Below are 19,226 nucleotides of genomic sequence, written 5' to 3' on the forward strand. Positions count from 1 at the left end.
GCGGGAAGAATGTTGAGTGTGGTAGTGTTTGATGGTGTGTACTATTATGTGCATATAATACTTCATCTGCCTAGGAAGAGAGTTAAATGCTTTGATCATTTCACATTGCACATTTCACTTGAACTTACCAATTCTAAGCAACCAGATTTGTCGTCACACAACATACTATTTTCCTCAAGTCAATCATACACACAAGTGATACTGTGAGTCATGTCTGTGAAATGGGAGGTAACATTTTTAAGTATACGCACAAGTGAGGCCGGGACTTCTCTATTTGCGAATGGTCAGATGCAGGTAGCTGCGAACGTCTTGATTAAGGCAATCAATCCAGTCAACTACGATCCATACCTCTTGACAGTGGCAGAGCTAGCGAAAATTGAGCTAGTTGACTATTACAACACTGATGAGAAGCTCACTGGCCCTTGGAAGTTTACCTCTGTTGAGAATGAATTTTCACACACAATGCCTCCAGGTGCCGGATTTGTCGCTGATGCAGAGGATCCTCCTCCACAGCCACTGATGGTGGACCAAAGTAAACGATATTGGGTCAGCACAACAAGACCTGAAGTCAAGAGCGTTGGAGCACGCATTACCCAACCAAATGGCAAAGTGATCACAACCCGCAGTCCAGAAAACGACTCTTACATTGCTTTTCGGGGCTACCAGGAAATCCGGTATTCCTTATCCAATTCCGAATGGTGGAGAGAAGATACCGCCAGTGGCAGTGGCTGGGACCAGGACAACTATTTTCTCAGAAGCGAGGTTCACCCGTTCATTAGAGCCGACCGCGCTGGCTATAATGATGACACTTTTGAAGTGGTGGGAATGCGCAACAGCGTGGCATATCATCGTGCAGGCCCGCATCTACACTACATGTGGCCTATGGGAGCAAGGACGACTGTGAAAGCTGGTAAGTCTCGTTTATTCCTTCTTCTTTTCTTACACCTCCCTCTGTACTCCAATACGACCTTTCTTCTTCTTCGCCCAAATTATTTGATAGATATTAACGTCTCTCCCATTCACAACAGGATTGACGCACTACGCCGATGGAAGAGTACACCCAAACGCTTGGTCAAGAGATATTGTTATTAGACAGTATGCAAACTCTTTATGTCTTACTCGCTTGAAGACGTCCGGTCCACTGGGTATTTGGGACCTTGGTTGGTGGTTTTACCCTACGGCCACAATGTACGACCAGTATGGGAATTCAGGCATGTTTGATCTCGCTGTCAATGAATACAACACAATATCCATTTCTAATCGCGGCACGAAAACCAACCCCCCATCCAATACTCCCCATCATGAAGACGAGAAAATTACTCCGGAGGCAAAAATTGGTAAGAGCGAATCATCAGTTCCCAAACCGTCCCCGAATTAAGTTTGTGTGGGCCTTCTTAAGGAAGCGAGCGACCGGGGTATGGCTATTGAATTTTTTGACAGATCTTGGTACTATCTTGCTTGTTTTGATCTTAGTATAGCAACGCGCTCACTCACATTCGTTCAATCTTACAATATAATATCTATCTATCTCTTTTCATTTGTGTCTGTGTTTGAGCCTTGGATACTGCTGCTTCTCCTCAAGGCCGAACACCCAACCTTATTCTCTATTCAAAGTATGGTTCAATCTCGAATACTCAGATAGCATTCAATGAGTCAAATTATTCATTGGCTGGCTTGCGTTCTCCTGTGACAACTCATGTTTTGGAACAATAATCATGTGACCACGAGGGAGCTATACTAGCTAGGCCTCGAGTACCTCACCCATAACGCTAGCTTTCCATGACCTCTGTAGACAGCAAGCATTATGAACACTAAACTTAAGCATTGATACTCTCAACAACCAAGTTAATCCTCATCACCTTCACAAACTATTAACTCTCATCCACCCACCACCAAGAAAAACACAAAGACCACCCACTTCAAAATCTAAAGAAGAAAAACAAACATTTTTCATTTCATATTCCTAGTAAATAACTCCACCCGGCCCATCCCAACCATACATTCGCCCTTGCTTGCCTACATCCCAAATAAGAAAATATCCTCAAGATATTGTTCCTCAAAAAATTCCATTCATCCATCCATGCACCTGTGCATCCATCCATACATTAGAGAAAAAGACCAATATCGCCATTCACCAAGTATAGTGACATGAACTGATGAGTGTGTGATAAAAGAGAGGGAAATTTGATGCCAGGACAAGTCAATGCTAACCAAACAAAGCAGCCACCCCGAAGTTTGATCTGATACCAGACAAAGACAACACAGAAAGCCACCCTATAACATGTAATTTAAAAATTACCCTTTTGTTTCTTGTCTCAAGAATTTTCATGTCCTGCCTAGAATTCCCAAGGTGAATTCCTCAACCATCAATGACCATACTATCACCCGTCAAGCCCATGAGGCTTTCCATTCCATCTTTGGCACTTTCTATCTCCTTCTTTCCACCATCTGAATAATAGCCACTTGCATTTCCATTACCAGTCAACACACCACCACCTTCTCTCTCTGTACCGCATAACCTGTATTCATTAGATCCATCTCCCTTAGGTTCAATAATGGCTTCATCAAGTGCCCATCTCGCCAAAAACTTATCAACGCCTAATCTGTTCGCCTCTCCTTTTTCCATATGCCTACCAACATGTTCAGTCCAGTCATCCCAACTACCTGCACCCTCAAACACATTTGAGCAGTCTGCCTTAGGGCATGCAGATCTTTGAGGTGGCTGTCTTCTAGTTACCAAACACGATGCTTGCATTTCCTTAACATGAGTTTCCCATTCTACTTGAAGCTTGGAGTCTCCTTTGGCAAGAGCTTTCTTGATTGCAAAGGGTGCATGCATACGTCGGAGATGTTGAGTAAATAAATCTTTGCGGTTAAATTCGTTACCTTTGCCTTCGGCGGTGCTTTGGGGACAAGAAGAGCAGCGATAAAATGTCAAGCAAAGATGCTGAGAAGCAATATGTCGTTTCCACTCATTCTTAGAGCCAAAAGTACTTGCGCATCCGGCAAAGGAGAAAGCACACGGGAACGGTCTTGTATGTGCAGCAGCGATATGTTTTCTCAAGGAAGACGAATCCTTAAATGGTGCATGACTGCACATTGAACATCGGGTATCTTGTTTAGGGCCTTGCTTTTGTGACGATCTCCGGGGCTTGGGTCTGGAGGCAGGTGAATTGAACTCTGAGTTATACAATTGATCTTCGGCTCCAGATTCACCTTGATCCTGAGATGATGCTGATTCTTCTCGGCCACTTCTGGGACCCGGAGAATCTTCAGAAGTTATGTGAGAGTGGTTCCGATCATTTGGAGTCAGATTATCGTGACTAAGGTGTCGTACATGACTCAAAGCCTTGAGTTGTTCGGCTGCTTCATGCATCTCTACTGAGGTTTCGACGTCTTCTGTATGCTCAGGAAGATTTGCCGTACTAGTATCAGGATACAATACTTGGGGGATTGATTGAGGAGTGGAATTGATTGGGTCTTGTCTTATAGGTTCTTGTCGAGAGGGGGTTTGATGGACTACTTCTGGTTGTCTAGTTGGCTCTTGTTGAACTGGTTCATGTCTAGTCATTAGTGGTGTGGATGCAGCGGCCTCACGAGCTTCAAGTAGTATTTTACCATCTTCCAGTTCCTTGGTAGTTGCGGCTTTGCTCATAGGGGAAATTGCTCCAATCAAATGTTGATAATCTGTTGTCATGTTGTGAGAATTGATGTAACCCAAGAACAAACAGATTCCTTCGGCGGCCAAAACGTTCCATACCGCGATTGGCATAGAAACAAGGAGAATGGTAGGTGGTCCGTGGAACATCCCTTCGACTGCGATTTTTGATGCTGCCAAAGGAGTATTGTGAAGCCACTGTTTGAAAGATGCCATATCTTGACTTGGTTCTCCAACAAAAGTGGTACAAACTAAGGCTCTGACTTCTTCAAAAGTTAGGTCGGAATTTGAGTTGGCCTTGATTGGTTCCTCAATGCTTGATCCTGAGGCATTGTTCTCTGGTGAATCCGTTGGCGATGCTATCGAAGTGCTTGATCTTGGGACCTGGCTCAGAGGAGATAGCGAAATGCTTTGTAATGATCCAGGGGTCAAGGAGAAAGATACTGGCATTCGCTCGTTGGCCGAAGCTGCCTTTCCTGCTCCATTTGTAAGTCCAGTGTGTGCCAGAAATCCATTGTGCTTTTGTGAAATGATCTCCTCATGGAGTCTTTGCGTACTGAAAGGACGGCCAGTACCAAGTTTATTAAGAGCTTCCGACAAGTGATAAGTAAATGAACGTGTTCCTGGTTCACGTGTAGCCTGTTCTGGACTATATGCAGCAATACCTTGCTTGATGCCTTGGCTTCCCGCAACAGATGAATCTGTAGTTGCGCAAGAATCAAGTAAAAGTAGAACATCAGGCTGCGCGTCTTCGAGTAAATATTTAATACCTTCCCACTTAAATTTTGGAGCATCTTCGTGTGAATTGCTATTGCATATCAGCGATAAGTCACAAGGCTCGATAAGCTTCCAATCTTACCAGGCCCAATATAATTGATGATCCGATCCCACAAACCCATAGCCTGCATAATATACAATTAAAAGATTATTAGGCGCAGTTGATTCAATATGATGTGCAAGTTGCTTCACAAGTTTAATGTTAGGATTTGGACCACTAGGGATATTCCAGGACTCGGTATGAAAATTAAAGCGTTCTTGGAAAACCTTCTGCAAGAGCAAAAGATCTTGCTCAACACTCAAATCTTCTTCCCATCGCAACAAAAGTACTGTAACGCCCTTATATGGAGATCGATTTGCTTGCGCATAGATAAGCATTGCTGCATCTTGTAAATGACGGGCGAAAGACTCGAAATCGCTTCGCTCATTCGAAGGTGCGGGCTCTTGTAGGTTCGGCATAGCCTTATAATCGTACCTGGCTTGAGGAGACTGAACTACACATTAGCAGGATACACCAGATCCCATGCGATGAATTGTTTACCTGTTCTTGAGTAGATTGCTCTGGAACTTTGGGTGCGAGACGTCGTTTCTTGCTGGAAGGCTCCATCTCCTTGTCGCACAATGCGATACTAAATGGTGTCAAAGATTTAGGAAAGGACAATAGACAGGAGGCAAAGCTCTTTTCGATTATGTCAAGGACAAGATGATTGATTGAGAGACGTTGAGTAAAGTTTGATGGAGGAAGTTATTGTGTAAGGCTTCGTAGCCTGACGAGGCTCTTTTCGAGGCTGAAGTCTTTAATTTAGCCGAGCACTAGGGAACCTTAGTTCGGGAAGTGGCAAGGTAAGAGTGCAGTATAATGATGCACGTGATATGCAATTGAATATCTTTGTCTTACGAATATATTTTTAACTTGGGGATTAGATTTTGAATGTGTTTTCTTCTTGTCAATTTTCAAACAGCCTTGAACAGTAATGAAAAGTAGGTAGTTGAAGTTATGAGCATTACCTATCTTTCTTGTTAATACTTGAGATCATATCCCTCTACAATTGATTTTGAGGGGGTTGGGTAGCTCGGATTGTGAATGCATTTTCAACCTATCAATTAAACCATCTGACAGCCAATCACTTATATCGAGATTACTGGATTGACGGAACACTTCTAATCTTTCGAAATTTTTAACAAATTCATTCTTCAATTGTTTGATATCAGAATTCATGTTTTGATTGTTCCATCTCTGATGATTTGATATACCTATCAAGACATATTCACAAGTCCATTTTTGCATTGTCCCGTCAGTCCGTACACTCACTGGTGATCTAGAAAGGAAACGAAGATATATTATTAATGTGCTATCTGCCTTTCAAATTTTAATAACCTCTTCGCAGTGCCAATTCCTCCAAGGGCGGTATCTTTACATTCGTTAGTGATCTGTTCTCTGCCACTTCCCAGTCCAAGATTTCATTGTCGTACTAAATGTTGTAAATGTTAGGATAGTAGAATAGTTTTATTCACTTCGGCCAAGTAAAAACATCTAGAGTTCAATTGAATAAAGACTCCGAAGCTCCATTGTACTGTATTAACACTTCTGTTGTCGGGAATCTTGACGCTCAAAATCGAGAAGAAAAGAATGTAGTTCTTCATGTACTGACATATCACGGCCTTATTGCCCAACCAATCAGATCACCTCCAAAACCCATGCGTCAAAGTTCAAAGTTGCTCAAAAGCCTGGCATCCGAAATTTTCCACTCCACTACTATTCTCGAGAATGCTGATACAGATCATCTAGAATGGTAGTCATGCTTTTTAATGGCCCAAGCTGGAAGCGCCTCACTAGGGCTGAAGTCTTCGTCATAATAACCACATTTCTTCACAGTGGGAATGAGTATGTGTTCGAGTTGATGAGCAGCGCCCCTTTGACTGACGTTCCAACTAGTCATTTTCTTGACAACGTTTCTAAGGTAAGGCGAGTAAGATGAACCAGCGTCCAAGTCGGATTTACGACTTCTTCGAGACGACAACCATAGATCAATTTCATCGCGATTTGTGGGATATGATTCGAATTTGAAATGTGAGAGTGCTCCGAGCCACCGTTGTCCATGCACAATAGCATTGGTAGGTCTGCAAAGATTGTATATACAAACCCCAAGTGCATAGAGATCGCTCTCGTGCGTATGATATTGGTTCGGAGGAAAGCTACTAAGATGCCAATTGTTTGTTGCGGGAGGATCCCAGAGGAGTTCAGGTGCCCAGAAGTGTCTTGTCCCGCAAGCTCCAGATCCCTGCTTATGGTTATCAGTGGCCAGGCCGAAGTCACTAATGACCAGGAAAGGATACTTCGTGGCTCCGTTTGTCGACCTCGACCGTATGAGAATATTATCAGGCTTCATATCGCGATGTAAGATTGGTTTCCAACCCTTTGCAGGCCCAGTTCCTGTGTGTTTTTCATTGGTGATGAACGATTTTCCGCCCCAAAGGTAGGAAAGAGCATCACAAAGTCCAACAATAGCGTGCCAAACAAAGCGTTCAGGTACATCGACCGCATCTCTTGTACCCAGACGTTGAGCATGACATTTAATAAGGTCATCCAAAGATCCTAAATCGCAAAATTCAAGAAACAATGATGCGCTAGCTGGATGTATGTCATTTGGTTCTATAAAGCCATTGATGTATCCTGCGAGACCGCCATGCATCACCCTATGAGTAATCCCAATCTCGACTACGCCCATTCCAGGCGTTCCATCTCTCAGGGGTTGCAAATCATCTTTCTTGAATCGCTTCTCGACATAAAGCTTGCCCGTACCCTTGAGTCGAACAACATGAACTCCGCCATTCATTCCACCTATAGCGCCATTCCCGGCGTCGAGTGTTTTGACGATGGTATATAAATGTCGTATATTCTTGTTCCCAATAGCTTGGCGTCGTGATTTTTCGAGAGTTCCATCGGTATTTACCGTCATAGTTGCAGATTCTCGAACTAGTCTAGAGACACCGAGAAGGCTTGAGTTCATGATTTCTTCCTTGAAACGCGGATTGATATAAGAATTTTCCCTAGTCTGCGTGTTGTAATAATACTCACGAGGATTAGAGACAGACCTATCAACCTTGAGTTGCCAAGGCTTTGGAATTGCACCTTTCATTGGATGATCGTAAGTCAAATAACCATTAGGACCACGGAAGAAAACTCGATCGTTATTATCAAATTGACCAACCCAACCTGCAGGTACGTCTGTCATCTCCGGGAGAAATGGATTTACCATCTTGCTGGATCGCCTTAGACAAAGAAGATGAGATACTGAGCAGTCGTGGTCGGGAATAGGAAAGTTGTTATACTCCCAGTAGGATTTTTAGGACATTAAACCGATCGGAGATAGATTGAAGTAAATATACTAATGGTTTGTGCACGGGTTGCAAAATTATCTTGCGATTATTTGTGTGTGAATCACCTCTTTGTAATGCTATGGCTCAAAATGTGAATCGAAATTTGTTCTAGTCATCAATGTGAAGCGTGAATTGAATGTGAAATAACAGATTCTAAGAATCAACTCAATCTTTCTCTTAGTATTTTGTGTATAAGAGATGTCGACCAAGAATAACAAATACAGTTTTGAGCTTTGCAAACGCAGAGGGATTAAGGATGGGCCGCATTCAATCATTACTGACTTCAAGCTGTTAAAGGCCATGGCAGTAAAGAAGAACATTGCAGCACGAAGTAAAGAAAAAAGCCAAAAAACTCGAGGGGCTCCTTCAAAACGTCTAAGTGAAGAGGATATTCAGCAACACGCCGTACCTCATCAACTATATACCTACGACCAGTTACTGCAGAACTATAGAAACTTCTTTCTGACTGAACCATTGATGAGGTGCTTAGATGACGACAAAAACATTGACGAAAGACTAGTAGGTACATTCATTCCCAATTTCATTAAGAAAAGGAGCTCTTTTAGACTGGTTCGACTGACTTCTGTGTTCATGATCTAGGGAAACGAACTTCTTGTGAGACTACGGGAGGAAGTACTAAGAAGACCACCAAGTAAACGTCCCCGACCTGGCATACAAATGATTTTTGATAATCATCGCCAAGAACTCCAAATCAGAGCATTTTGGGATAACGTTAGGCTGCAGCTTCAAACTGATGAAGAGGACGATGATAGTAATGAGAGCAAATCAAAGGCTCTCTCTGAAGATCCCACCAACAAAGAATTAGTGGATCATGTGAAATTAAAAGCCCGAGGGCTTCGTTCTTTGAAATTAGTAACGAAGATATATGGACGTCGTGATGATGCGAGATTTAGTACATGGCAAGGAGCAACGGGAAGTGTACATGGCCTTCGCTCAAACAAATTAGCGGCACGACCCCAGAAATTTTAGCTTCAGAAGGTCTCGGCAAGTTCCGACATCCTCGACCAATTCAACACGTATTGTTCGAGCGCACCGCATGTAATCTTCAACATTGAACACTCAAACCACAATCATACAATATGGATCCATTCTCAGCAGAAGGCGAGCTTCTCAACTTGCACAATCATTTTCACCAAGGCCAATACCAGGAAGCCATTGATTTCGATACCAGTGCCCTTTCTCCAGAGAATGCACTCCCGGCGCGAGTTATATCACTAAGAGCTCAAATTGCACTCGGACAAGCTGAGGATGTGCTCGCAGACGTACAAGGAGAAGATGCTGTTGAATTAAAGGCTGTCGGAGCTCTAGCCGTGTTTGTGAGCGAAGATGAAGACAGGGGCGTTCAGATGATCTCGAAATTGGCTGAGGACTCGAGCGACAATGCGACAGTGCAGGTATTGGGCGGAACAGTTCTACAAGCTGCAGGAAAGAGCGAGGAGGCTTTGCAGTTGTTGGGGTTGCACCAGGGTAACCGTAAGTACTATACACATAAGGGTCACTCTATCGTCGCAGAGGGGGCTAATCATGGGAATTAGTTGAGGCTGTGGCTCTCATTGTTCAAATTCATCTGGAACAAAACCGTACCGATTTAGCTATCAAGGAAGTTCAACAAGCTAGGAGATGGGCTCAGGATAGTCTGTTGGTTAATTTGGCAGAGTCCTGGGTGGGACTTAGAGTTGTAGGTTTTCTCAAGTCCAGTACACAAAATATCTTTTACTCACAACACCCAAGGGCGGAGAGAAATACCAGCAAGCATTCTATGTCTTTGAAGAACTCGCACAAGCTGCATCAACATCCTCAACACAAAGTCTTGTCGCACAAGCAATCGCGGAAATACATCTAGGAAGATTGGAGGAAGCAGAAGCAGCATTAGAACAAGCTTCCAGCAAGGACCCCGAGAATGCTGAAGTCCTTGCAAACAAAGTCGTTTTGAACACAATCTCAGGAAAGGATTCCAGTGATTTGTTAAGGTATGTGGATTCTCTTTCTACGCGCTGCTTTCGTTCCGACTTAATTACAGAGGTTGAACATTGGATTTATGCTATAATTTCCTTGAATGCTATCTCTCAGAAACATTGGAACAACAATTCAAGGTTCAGCTTATGTTTGAACCACTCTGCAATGCTACTTCTGCTAACATTTTTCGTTTAGTTCATTAGGAAGTACATCACCAGAACATGCATTCTTGAAAGATTTGGAGGAGAAGAGCTCCTTATTCGACAAGGCTGCCACGAAATATTCTCCAAAGGTCGCCGCTGCATGATAGACCTTGGCTTTAGTAGTAGACACGAAAATCTTTTAAGGCGTTGGGGAAAATTATGTCGTTGTTTAGCGAGGTCTTAGAAGAATGGTCTCTTGTTAATTGAATGTTGAGATAGTTTATGCGAGAGGGCATAACAACACCATCTATAATCAAGTACCCAAATGGCTGCTTTCCTAGGCTGCTAATAGTGGTCAGCAGCATTGAAACAGGTGATTGAAACAGTGCAACCAGATCAAAAGAAAGAAATGCGAAGAATATCAATAATCTACCAAGGTGATCAAAATTAATGGCATCGAACTGCACTGTAGATCGCTTGGCGTATGTGACTTTCATGTATGTAGAATTTATTCTGATTATCACGTGTTGAATCCATCACGAGCTTGTCTTGTTCATCAAACAGATAAGTTAGATGCAATCTAATCAGAAGATCTAGATCGACGAAAGACTAACACACTTCTGTTCCAAGTTTCAACGTCTCTAAGGATAAGAAGGAGAAAAAGAAAACACGTAAGAAGATCTACTTGGGAAACGAATCTCACGATAACCTCAATTTCAACCTCAATTTCTCATCTCTTTTTTTTTCTGTTCGTTCGAATTCTATTTACGTAATCACCATGCCCTTTGTAAACCCCAGAGAAGTCATTAATATCTGCATTGTGACATCATCTCTTTTTGTTGTGCACCAGAAAAATCGAATCGAATCGTAAACAAACCCCATTCTCCTTTCCCATACATACGGAGTACATATATACCTAGTACCTAGTACCTGGTACCTAGACAATCGCCTGCAGGCTAGTCGGGAAGTGAGAGGCACATGCCCTTTGAGCTTTGCAGAGACGCAGATGAATCAATCAATCAATCAATCAATCAATCATGTTGGTCGTTAGTCGTAAATCGAGTGGTGAGATATGCAAAATGACGATCTGGATACTTGTGCTGCGTTGGAATGTGCATACAGGAGGTAACCTTAGGTAGGTGCTTGAAGTATATCTCGGGTCCTGTTTGGGTATGATGGATTCACCCATTAGCCAATGATGCGGAAACGTGCATGCAGTATTCGAGTACGGAGTATGGAGTATGGTGTGTAGCCAAATCCCCGCGTCAGTATATCGGTGAGCAGTTTGTCTCAGCAACGCGCAGTAAGCAGAGCAGAGCAGTAAGAAGCGAGGAAAGAAGAGAAGGAAGCGTGGGAGCACGGTATGCAAGCGCTTGGATGATGGATCGTGGCTTGAAATTCTCCGTGTGGAAGATACGTCGATGCGAGAGTGTCTAAGATAAGCCTGTTTGTTCGTTGTTTCAATGCATGCATGTGCATGTGTGTATGTGTGTATGTGTGTATTTTACAGAGTACCTAGTGTGTTGCAGTGGTCTTTTGACTCAGTGTCCAGTACGTGGAATGGAATCCCATGAAACAAATTCTGGCATGGTTCGGGACTTCCTTTTTTGTAAGCCAACTTGCATAGATGGGTGTGTATGGATGTTCTTGTACATGAGAAGTGTGAGTGCACGTAAATAAAGTTGACTACCTACCTACCTACCTGCCTACCTGGTGTCTGTCCCGCACCGTTGATTCGGTTGGTTGGCTCTTGTGTTGTGTTACTGGGGTAGCGAGTCTAGATGTATGATGTCATCAGGTGTGTACTGTGTACTCTCACTGCACCATGCCAGCTCTGAATGATAGGTAGGTAGGTAGGTATGTGAGGTAGGTATGTGAGGTAGGTATGATGAATCATATCTAATTCGCTTTGTGAAATTTTCACTCGAGTCAAAAAGAATCAAATCACAACATGTATCCAATCACAGCAAAGAATCACAGCAAAGAATCACAAACACTTTTTTTCTTCTCACATGGCAATTTAAACTCTAGATCCTTCGTATCTTCAAGAACATTCTGTCCGTTCCTTCGCACCCACGTATGTTCTTCCACGCTTACGCTCCCCCACCAATCACTTTTTCCACGCACTGCCCCTCTGTTCAATTGCCCCACCAAGGTTCCAGATACCAAGATCGAATTTGTACTCGAGACATCGATATTTCGTTTTCCAAAGTTGGAACTAATAATGTTGAGAGATGTGTCTATGTGATTGGTGGACAGCTTTTCCAAGAGACACCGAGAAACTCATGACATGAGTACCTAGTATGATCGTGAGAATTTGGTCCACGAGTTTCAAACACATCTTTGTTGAGATGCATTTGCATCATGTAGTATGGAGTCATTGTTTAGGATGGATGGGGATGGAGATGGAGATGGAGAAAGTGAAGATTGTCACAAAGGAGATGGAAGAAAAGTAAAGGAATAGTTTCACATCAATGAATATAAAAATCGGGAACCGCCCTCGACTTCAATTTTCTCTCTTGCTATATTCAATCAATCATTCCATTCAGGCAATCTACAAATTAATACCAACACCAACATCTCAACGGCGTTTAAACATTCCAACTCCAGCATTCAACAACGGCCCATATATATATCAATTTTCATCCCGCTCTCCGCCTTTCCTCCAACTTTGAACCCATATTTCTCATCCCTCCTTGTTTGCATCACTGCATCACTGCATCACTTCCATCGTTCATCGAGATACCGTACATACATATCTTATCAATCCAAAAATTAATTCGTTCTCGACCTTTCCGTGCCTACCTAGCTCAAACTTGGCTCACTAGCGTTCTCCCCCTGATACTCACACATTTATTTATTTACCTCTTCATCCGTCCTTTTTTTCAAAATGCCTTCTGCAATTACACCACCAACTCTCAGTACCAATTTGGCAGTTAAGAAAACAAGTTACGCTCGCACACAAGATCCAGATATGTTGAACTGCAAGAGAAAGATTATTTGCTTTTCGGGTATGTATTTCCCTTTTTTGCTATACATATACTCTATTCGGATGAGAAATTGGTATACCCAAAGAAGATACTTCTCAATTGTTTTAATATCAAGTCATTTAATCAATATTTCGAGTTCCAAATCATATTAAATATATTCAGAGGTTTTGATTTATTACAGATTCAAAGTCTTTTTATATTTGATTGGATATTGATTTTGTGGTTTGATATCACAATGGCATTGTTCTAGTTTATTTGGGTGTAACAATTTTTTGTCGATGTGAAGATATATTAAGATAAGAAACTAACATCTCCACTCCAGATTTCGATGGCACAATCTTCATGCAAGATACCGGGCACGTCCTTTTCGATTCATACGGATGCGGAGAAGAACGTCGTCAGATCCTCGATGAACAAATCAAAACCGGTGAACGTTCTTTCCGTGATGTTTCAGAAGAGATGTGGGGATCTCTCCGCGTTCCGTTCGAAGATGGTTTTGCCGTAATGGAGAAAACTCTCGAGATTGATCCTGATTTCCAAAAATTCCATCGCTTCTGTATTGATAACAACATTCCCTTCAATGTTATCAGTGCGGGTTTGAAGCCGGTGTTGAGAAAAGTCTTGGATAAGTTCTTGGGAGAGGAGGAAAGTAAGAGAATTCAAATCGTTGCAAATGAGGCAGAGATTAGTGAGGATGGAAGCCTGTGGAAGCCAGTTTGGAGACATGACACTGAGTTGGGTCACGACAAGGCATTATCCATTACTGAAGCAAGAGAACTTGCTCAATTGGAATGTGAAGATGGAACTATCCCATTGATTGTATTCATTGGTGATGGAGTCTCTGATTTACCTGCTGCGAGACAAGCAGATGTTTTATTTGCAAGAAGAGGTTTGAGATTGGAGGAGTATTGCGTGGAACATAAGATTCCTTACATTCCATTTGATACCTTTGCCGATATTCAAAAGGAGGTTGAGAGGATTGCTGAGGAGGATCAATTGAAGACTGGTGGTGCAGGCAAGCCAGCTAGATTCAATCCAAGAGCCAACTTGTGGAGAAGAGTTTCAAGTCAGAATGCTGTAAGTTATTCTCATTCTGGGTCAATACTTCTTAATACTAACATTACATTCAAGGTTCCTTCATATGTTGCTGCTACTCCAACGAAGGAAGAAAAGATGTTCTTATGGCCAGAATCTTTCTCTGAGATTAAAGAAAATATACCAGCTTCAATCACCGAGGAGGTTGGCGCTTAAGATCGGAAATTGACAATTGCTATCATCTTCCGTGTGCTATATCTTTATTCATTGCATTTTTATTTATTTTTATAAGTTGCATGGCGTTGAGGTATAGGCATTAATTGGCCAGCCGGTCGGGATATCATTTTTTGGTGGAATTATAGGTGGTTCAAAAGATCTATTGGTTCGGGATATTATTGCGAATAGATATATAGATTAGTTGCAATAGATATTTGTTCGTATACGGACTTGTGTTTCACTCTTGGTGTTTGTGAATATATTGGTATGAGACAGCAGAATCAGGACACAGTAGTAGTAGTATTATTACTGTGGGCGAGTTTGCGATTGTAATTAATGAGTAGAAAACCCCGAACACGAAGCCCGTAGAAACGATAAGATATAGATATAAATCTATATTCAATGACAAAGATTATGTTTATACTTCTTGAGTACTTTCAAGTTAATAAAAAATATTATATAAAGAATAAATCTATAAAAGACTTTTATAGGCCTAAAAAGGATTAGAAGGGGACTAAAAGAGAATTAAGAGGGAACTAAAGCGAAACAAGATTTACCCTATTAGATAAAGCAAATAAATAACTAATTTAGATTTAAGACTGAATTATTATATTATTCCCTTTTTGAAAAACAATTTACCTTTAAGTTTATTCTTATTCTTTTCTTTATTTTTTTATTTCTAAAAACCTAGGCTCCTTTTTTATTATTACTTTTTCCTTTATTTTTCTTATTATCTTTCTTTTTTTTGATAATATAGTTAGTGATTTATCTTTCTTATTACTATTATCTTTATTATTAGAGATATTAATTAAAGCATTATATATTTATTATAAGAAACTAATTATAGTTATATAAATTATTTGATTATAAAGTGGGATATTATTTATTATTTTTAAAGTATACTTGTGACGATCCGGCCTCAGGCCTAGATTAGTCATCCATTTGCCCCACCTGGCAGGGCAAATCTCGCTTTGCTTTGGTCCCCTCTTGGTTCCCTCTTGGTCCCCTTCTGGTCCTCTCTAGGCCTATAAAAGCCTCTTACAGATTCATTCTTTGTATAGTAGTTTGTTATTCTCTAGTTACGATAATTGATTCTTTTCTATCATGCCTTGAACCTGTTGTCGTCACAATACTACTTATTTTCTTTTTCTTTTTCTTTATTAAATCAAAAGCTAATTATTTGATATAATTTATTATTTTGCTATTTATTGTAAATATTTTCAGGTAATATATATATATTATACTTTTATAATAAGAAGAATTTATAAAAAGAATAAAGAAAGACCTGTGACGACAACGGAGTCAAGTCATAGTAATAGAATAAATCAATTATTATAACTAGAGAATAACAAATTATTATATAAAGAGTAAGCCTAAAAAAAGCTTTTATAAATTTTATCAAATAAAACCAGAATAGAATTAAAATAGGATTAAAATAGAACCAAGATTAAATAAAATGATTTGTTTTACCTAATAAGATAAATGGATAACTAATTAAGACTTAAAGTTGAATTATTATATTATTTTTTTTTGAGAATTGATTTACCCTCAAATCTACTTTATTCTTTTTACTTGTAGTAAACCTAATTCCTTTTTTATTACTACTATATTTCCTGTTCCTTATTTAATCGATTTTCTTTTCTTGAAAAAAATAATAAGAAATTCTTTATTATCATTATTGAGAATTTCGATCAAAGTTTCATACACTTAACACAATAATATTACTACTATAACTCGAATTTCTCAATTATAATTTGGAATATTATTAATAATCTATAATATATACTAACCATTATATCTTTTTCCTTCTCCCTAAAATCGAAAACTAATAGAAGAATATAATTTAGAGGCTTTTTATTTATTATAAAAGCTAAAGGACAATATATATATACTATACTTTTATAATAACAAAAGTTTACAAAAGAAATAGGAAATAAAGGATTTGAGTATAAGTTTATAAGCTCTTTTAAAATCTATAATAATAATACTTGGGAATCTGACTCTACTATATTGATTGTTTTCAATTCTTTCGAGTTACTCTATAATAACTATATTTAATATACAACAAATATCTAAGTTATTAAATACCAAATTGAGAAAACAAACGAAATTTTTGAAGCTAATAATATTATTCCTTTATTTTTCATTATATTTAATAATTTTTATTATAACTCGATTTTTGAATTTATAAATCTCTTCAAACATTTAATTACAAATCCAAATTCTTTTATAAAATGAATTCCTTGATTAACTATAATAGCGAATTAAAAGTATTTAATATTCACATCCTTTTTTGTTATATTCAAATATTTATAAAGCTTTTTTTTCTTATTATAAACATTTATTTTTATTGTAAAGTCATCTATAAATCTTTCTGATTGTGTTATTTATATTTTGACTATATTTATTATTTCAATTTATACTTACTTTAATAATTTAGAATTTGTAACAAAATAATCAAAAATATCTATAAATATAATAGTTTTGTCTATATAAAGATTAATAATATTAGTATTTATAATAAAAAAACTAATAATATAAAACTACTAATTAAGTAAGTTTTATATATTATTATCTAACTTTGGAATAGAATATAAAATTACAAAGAAAGAAAAAGATAAAGATTATAAAGAAGTTTGAGATATACAATTTGGGAAGCTAAATATATTATAAATAGCTTGAAATATTGCGAATATTTTTGTTTTTGAGTTGAATTAAAGAATTGATTTGATTTAAATGAAATTGATTTACAAAATAAATTTCAAAAGAGAAAAAAAGTAAAACAAATATAAGAAAATTTTCAATAAAAAGTAAAATAAAGTAAACAACTTTTAATAAGATTTATAAGATAATCTATACTTTACCTCTTTTCGATAAAAAATAAACTTATTAAATAAATCTGTTTCTGATATAAACTTATAAGTTTTCTATTTGAAAGCTTGTTATAACTATCGATATTCTTTTCCCAGTTTGTTATTTAATTAAATAAATTCTTTAGTAATCTAATAATATAAAAGTATTATAAATAGAAATTCTTTATTTTATATAGAGTATATATAATATTATTATAATAATATTATATAGGATTATTATTATAGTTTATTTATTTAACTTTATACTGAATTTCATTTTGGATAATTTTAAAGGCTAATATATCTTATACTTCGAATTTAGTATTTGTGAATATTATAATGAGGGGTAGAGAATCTATCTTTTGATTAGAAATGAAATTATTAAAAACTAAATATAATTTATTAAAAGAAAAAACCTTATAAACTTTTATATTTTTAAATAGATTTAAGTAATATAAATATTCCTTTTTTGCTAAGATAATATAGGATTCTGTTATTTATAAATTCAATTTTCTATTAAATCTTTTAATAATAAAATTTCTAATAGTGATATAAACTTTATTCTTTATAATAAATTTAATAAATTATTTATATTTATTTATATTTTTTCTTTTCTTTTCTTGAGATTTGAGAATAATTCTTTTTATTATTTTCTAAACTTTATACATCCTAATCATAAAGATTTATATATCTTTTTGAAAAAGCTTTTTTTATACTATAAAAATAGGAAATATTGTAAATCTATTCTAATCAAAAGAAATAATAGAAAAATATCCATTTTGAAATTTGAATAAGGATATTTTTAAATTTTTATAAAAGAAAATAAATTAAGTATAGTTTATAATATATAATAAATCAAACCAATTATTCTAATAATAATTGATATAAGAATATAAATACTAATCTAAATATTAGTTTATAATCTCTATTTGCCTATCTATTTAAGAATAATAAATTATAAATAACTTCAATTTGACTCTTAAAATGTAAATAAACTTTTTCTAGAAATTTGAAATGAATTAAGGATTCTGATTGAAAGTTATTATTGATAAGATATCTTTCTATTAATATATATAATTAAAATATATAATTACTATATTTTTAGTTATAATTGTTTTATAATATAATATAGATATTGATTATTTCAATAATCTATCTATTATTATAAAGATATTATTATATCCTGATTTATTAATAAAAAAGGATTTAAAATTTATGAATACATCTACTTATAATCAAAAAAGTATAAATAAAGATTTAAAAAATCCTAATATTTTATTTCTAAGGATATAAAAGTTATAACAAATAATATAATTATTAATATATTAATTAATAAAATCTGATATATCTTTCCAAAGATATCTTTTTCTCAAAATTAATTTAGTCTTTATTTTACCAAAATAAATTAAAGAGATTTGAATATAAACTTTTTCTATAATTTTGATATATAAATTATTCTTATCTAAGATTATTAAATAATTTTTATAAAAAAAAAGCCTATTCTTTATTGAATAGCCCTTTTTGAATTTAATTACCAGATTATACTCAGGTTAAATAAATATATAATTCCAATTAGTATATAGAATTTTATTTATTAAATTTATATTATTAATATTAATAAATAATAGCTCTACTATTTCCTTTCTTTTTATATTGAGTTTATTAATAATTTATTAATCAAAGACTATATCCAATAAAAAGGTTTGGATTTGTTATTCTAAGTATTTAACCTTTTACTTAATGATTTCCTATTCTTAGTAACTCAGAATATTTATTACAATATTATTTACTTTTAATTAATATACAATCTTGAATTAGAAATTTGATAAAATCTTAGTTTACTTAGCTTAACATTAATTAAGAATCTTTTTGATTATAAAATATTTTAATATTTTGTAATTAATATAAACCTTAATATAATAGGAAATCACTATATATTCAATATACTAAGTTTTAAAAGTTTTTATAATAACTAATATTTCTTTATCAAATATTACATAGTTTATTTTTATTAAAAGTATTATTTTAATAAAAAACGCTATAAAGTATTATTAACTATCTTTCTATAATTAGAAAAAAACTCCGCTTATTATATTATTAGATATATTTGTTTCAATTATAATTTATTTCTTAATATAATAATATTAAAGAATAAACATTTATATTAGTTTGTATTTTAGTTTTTCAAAGTTTTCTT

General features: G+C 36.5%; 5 protein-coding genes across 5 annotated transcripts; 3 read left to right on the forward strand and 2 right to left on the reverse strand.

The window, feature by feature from the left end:
• Window positions 1-210: 210 nt before the first annotated feature.
• Bfra_003688 (uncharacterized protein) lies at window positions 211-1,378 on the forward strand (the record flags this gene model as incomplete). Its single annotated transcript, XM_037334094.1, has 2 exons — window positions 211-910; window positions 1,029-1,378. The coding sequence occupies 2 exons, from the start codon at window positions 211-213 to the stop codon at window positions 1,376-1,378; spliced, it is 1,050 nt and encodes a 349-aa protein (XP_037194181.1).
• A 981-nt stretch (window positions 1,379-2,359) lies between these two features.
• Bfra_003689 (putative transcription factor c2h2 protein) lies at window positions 2,360-5,042 on the reverse strand (the record flags this gene model as incomplete). Its single annotated transcript, XM_037334095.1, has 3 exons — window positions 2,360-4,466; window positions 4,518-4,924; window positions 4,977-5,042. 3 exons carry the CDS (start codon window positions 5,040-5,042, stop codon window positions 2,360-2,362), a joined length of 2,580 nt encoding a protein of 859 aa, XP_037194182.1.
• Window positions 5,043-6,216: 1,174 nt separating this feature from the next.
• On the reverse strand, window positions 6,217-7,695 carry Bfra_003690 (putative g2-specific protein kinase protein; the record flags this gene model as incomplete). Its single annotated transcript, XM_037334096.1, has 1 exon — window positions 6,217-7,695. The coding sequence occupies one exon, from the start codon at window positions 7,693-7,695 to the stop codon at window positions 6,217-6,219; it is 1,479 nt and encodes a 492-aa protein (XP_037194183.1).
• Window positions 7,696-8,014: 319 nt separating this feature from the next.
• Bfra_003691 (putative coatomer subunit epsilon protein) lies at window positions 8,015-10,100 on the forward strand (the record flags this gene model as incomplete). Its single annotated transcript, XM_037334097.1, has 6 exons — window positions 8,015-8,335; window positions 8,417-8,753; window positions 8,933-9,310; window positions 9,373-9,515; window positions 9,569-9,807; window positions 9,989-10,100. The coding sequence occupies 6 exons, from the start codon at window positions 8,015-8,017 to the stop codon at window positions 10,098-10,100; spliced, it is 1,530 nt and encodes a 509-aa protein (XP_037194184.1).
• A 2,726-nt stretch (window positions 10,101-12,826) lies between these two features.
• Window positions 12,827-14,348, forward strand: Bfra_003692 (putative phosphatase protein; the record flags this gene model as incomplete). Its single annotated transcript, XM_037334098.1, has 3 exons — window positions 12,827-12,947; window positions 13,249-14,003; window positions 14,058-14,348. 3 exons carry the CDS (start codon window positions 12,827-12,829, stop codon window positions 14,175-14,177), a joined length of 996 nt encoding a protein of 331 aa, XP_037194185.1. The 3' UTR covers window positions 14,178-14,348.
• Between the last annotated feature and the right edge of the window lie 4,878 nt (window positions 14,349-19,226).

Source organism: Botrytis fragariae (genome assembly GCF_013461495.1).
Source record: "Botrytis fragariae strain BVB16 chromosome Unknown tig00000045, whole genome shotgun sequence".
NCBI lineage: Eukaryota > Fungi > Ascomycota > Leotiomycetes > Helotiales > Sclerotiniaceae > Botrytis > Botrytis fragariae.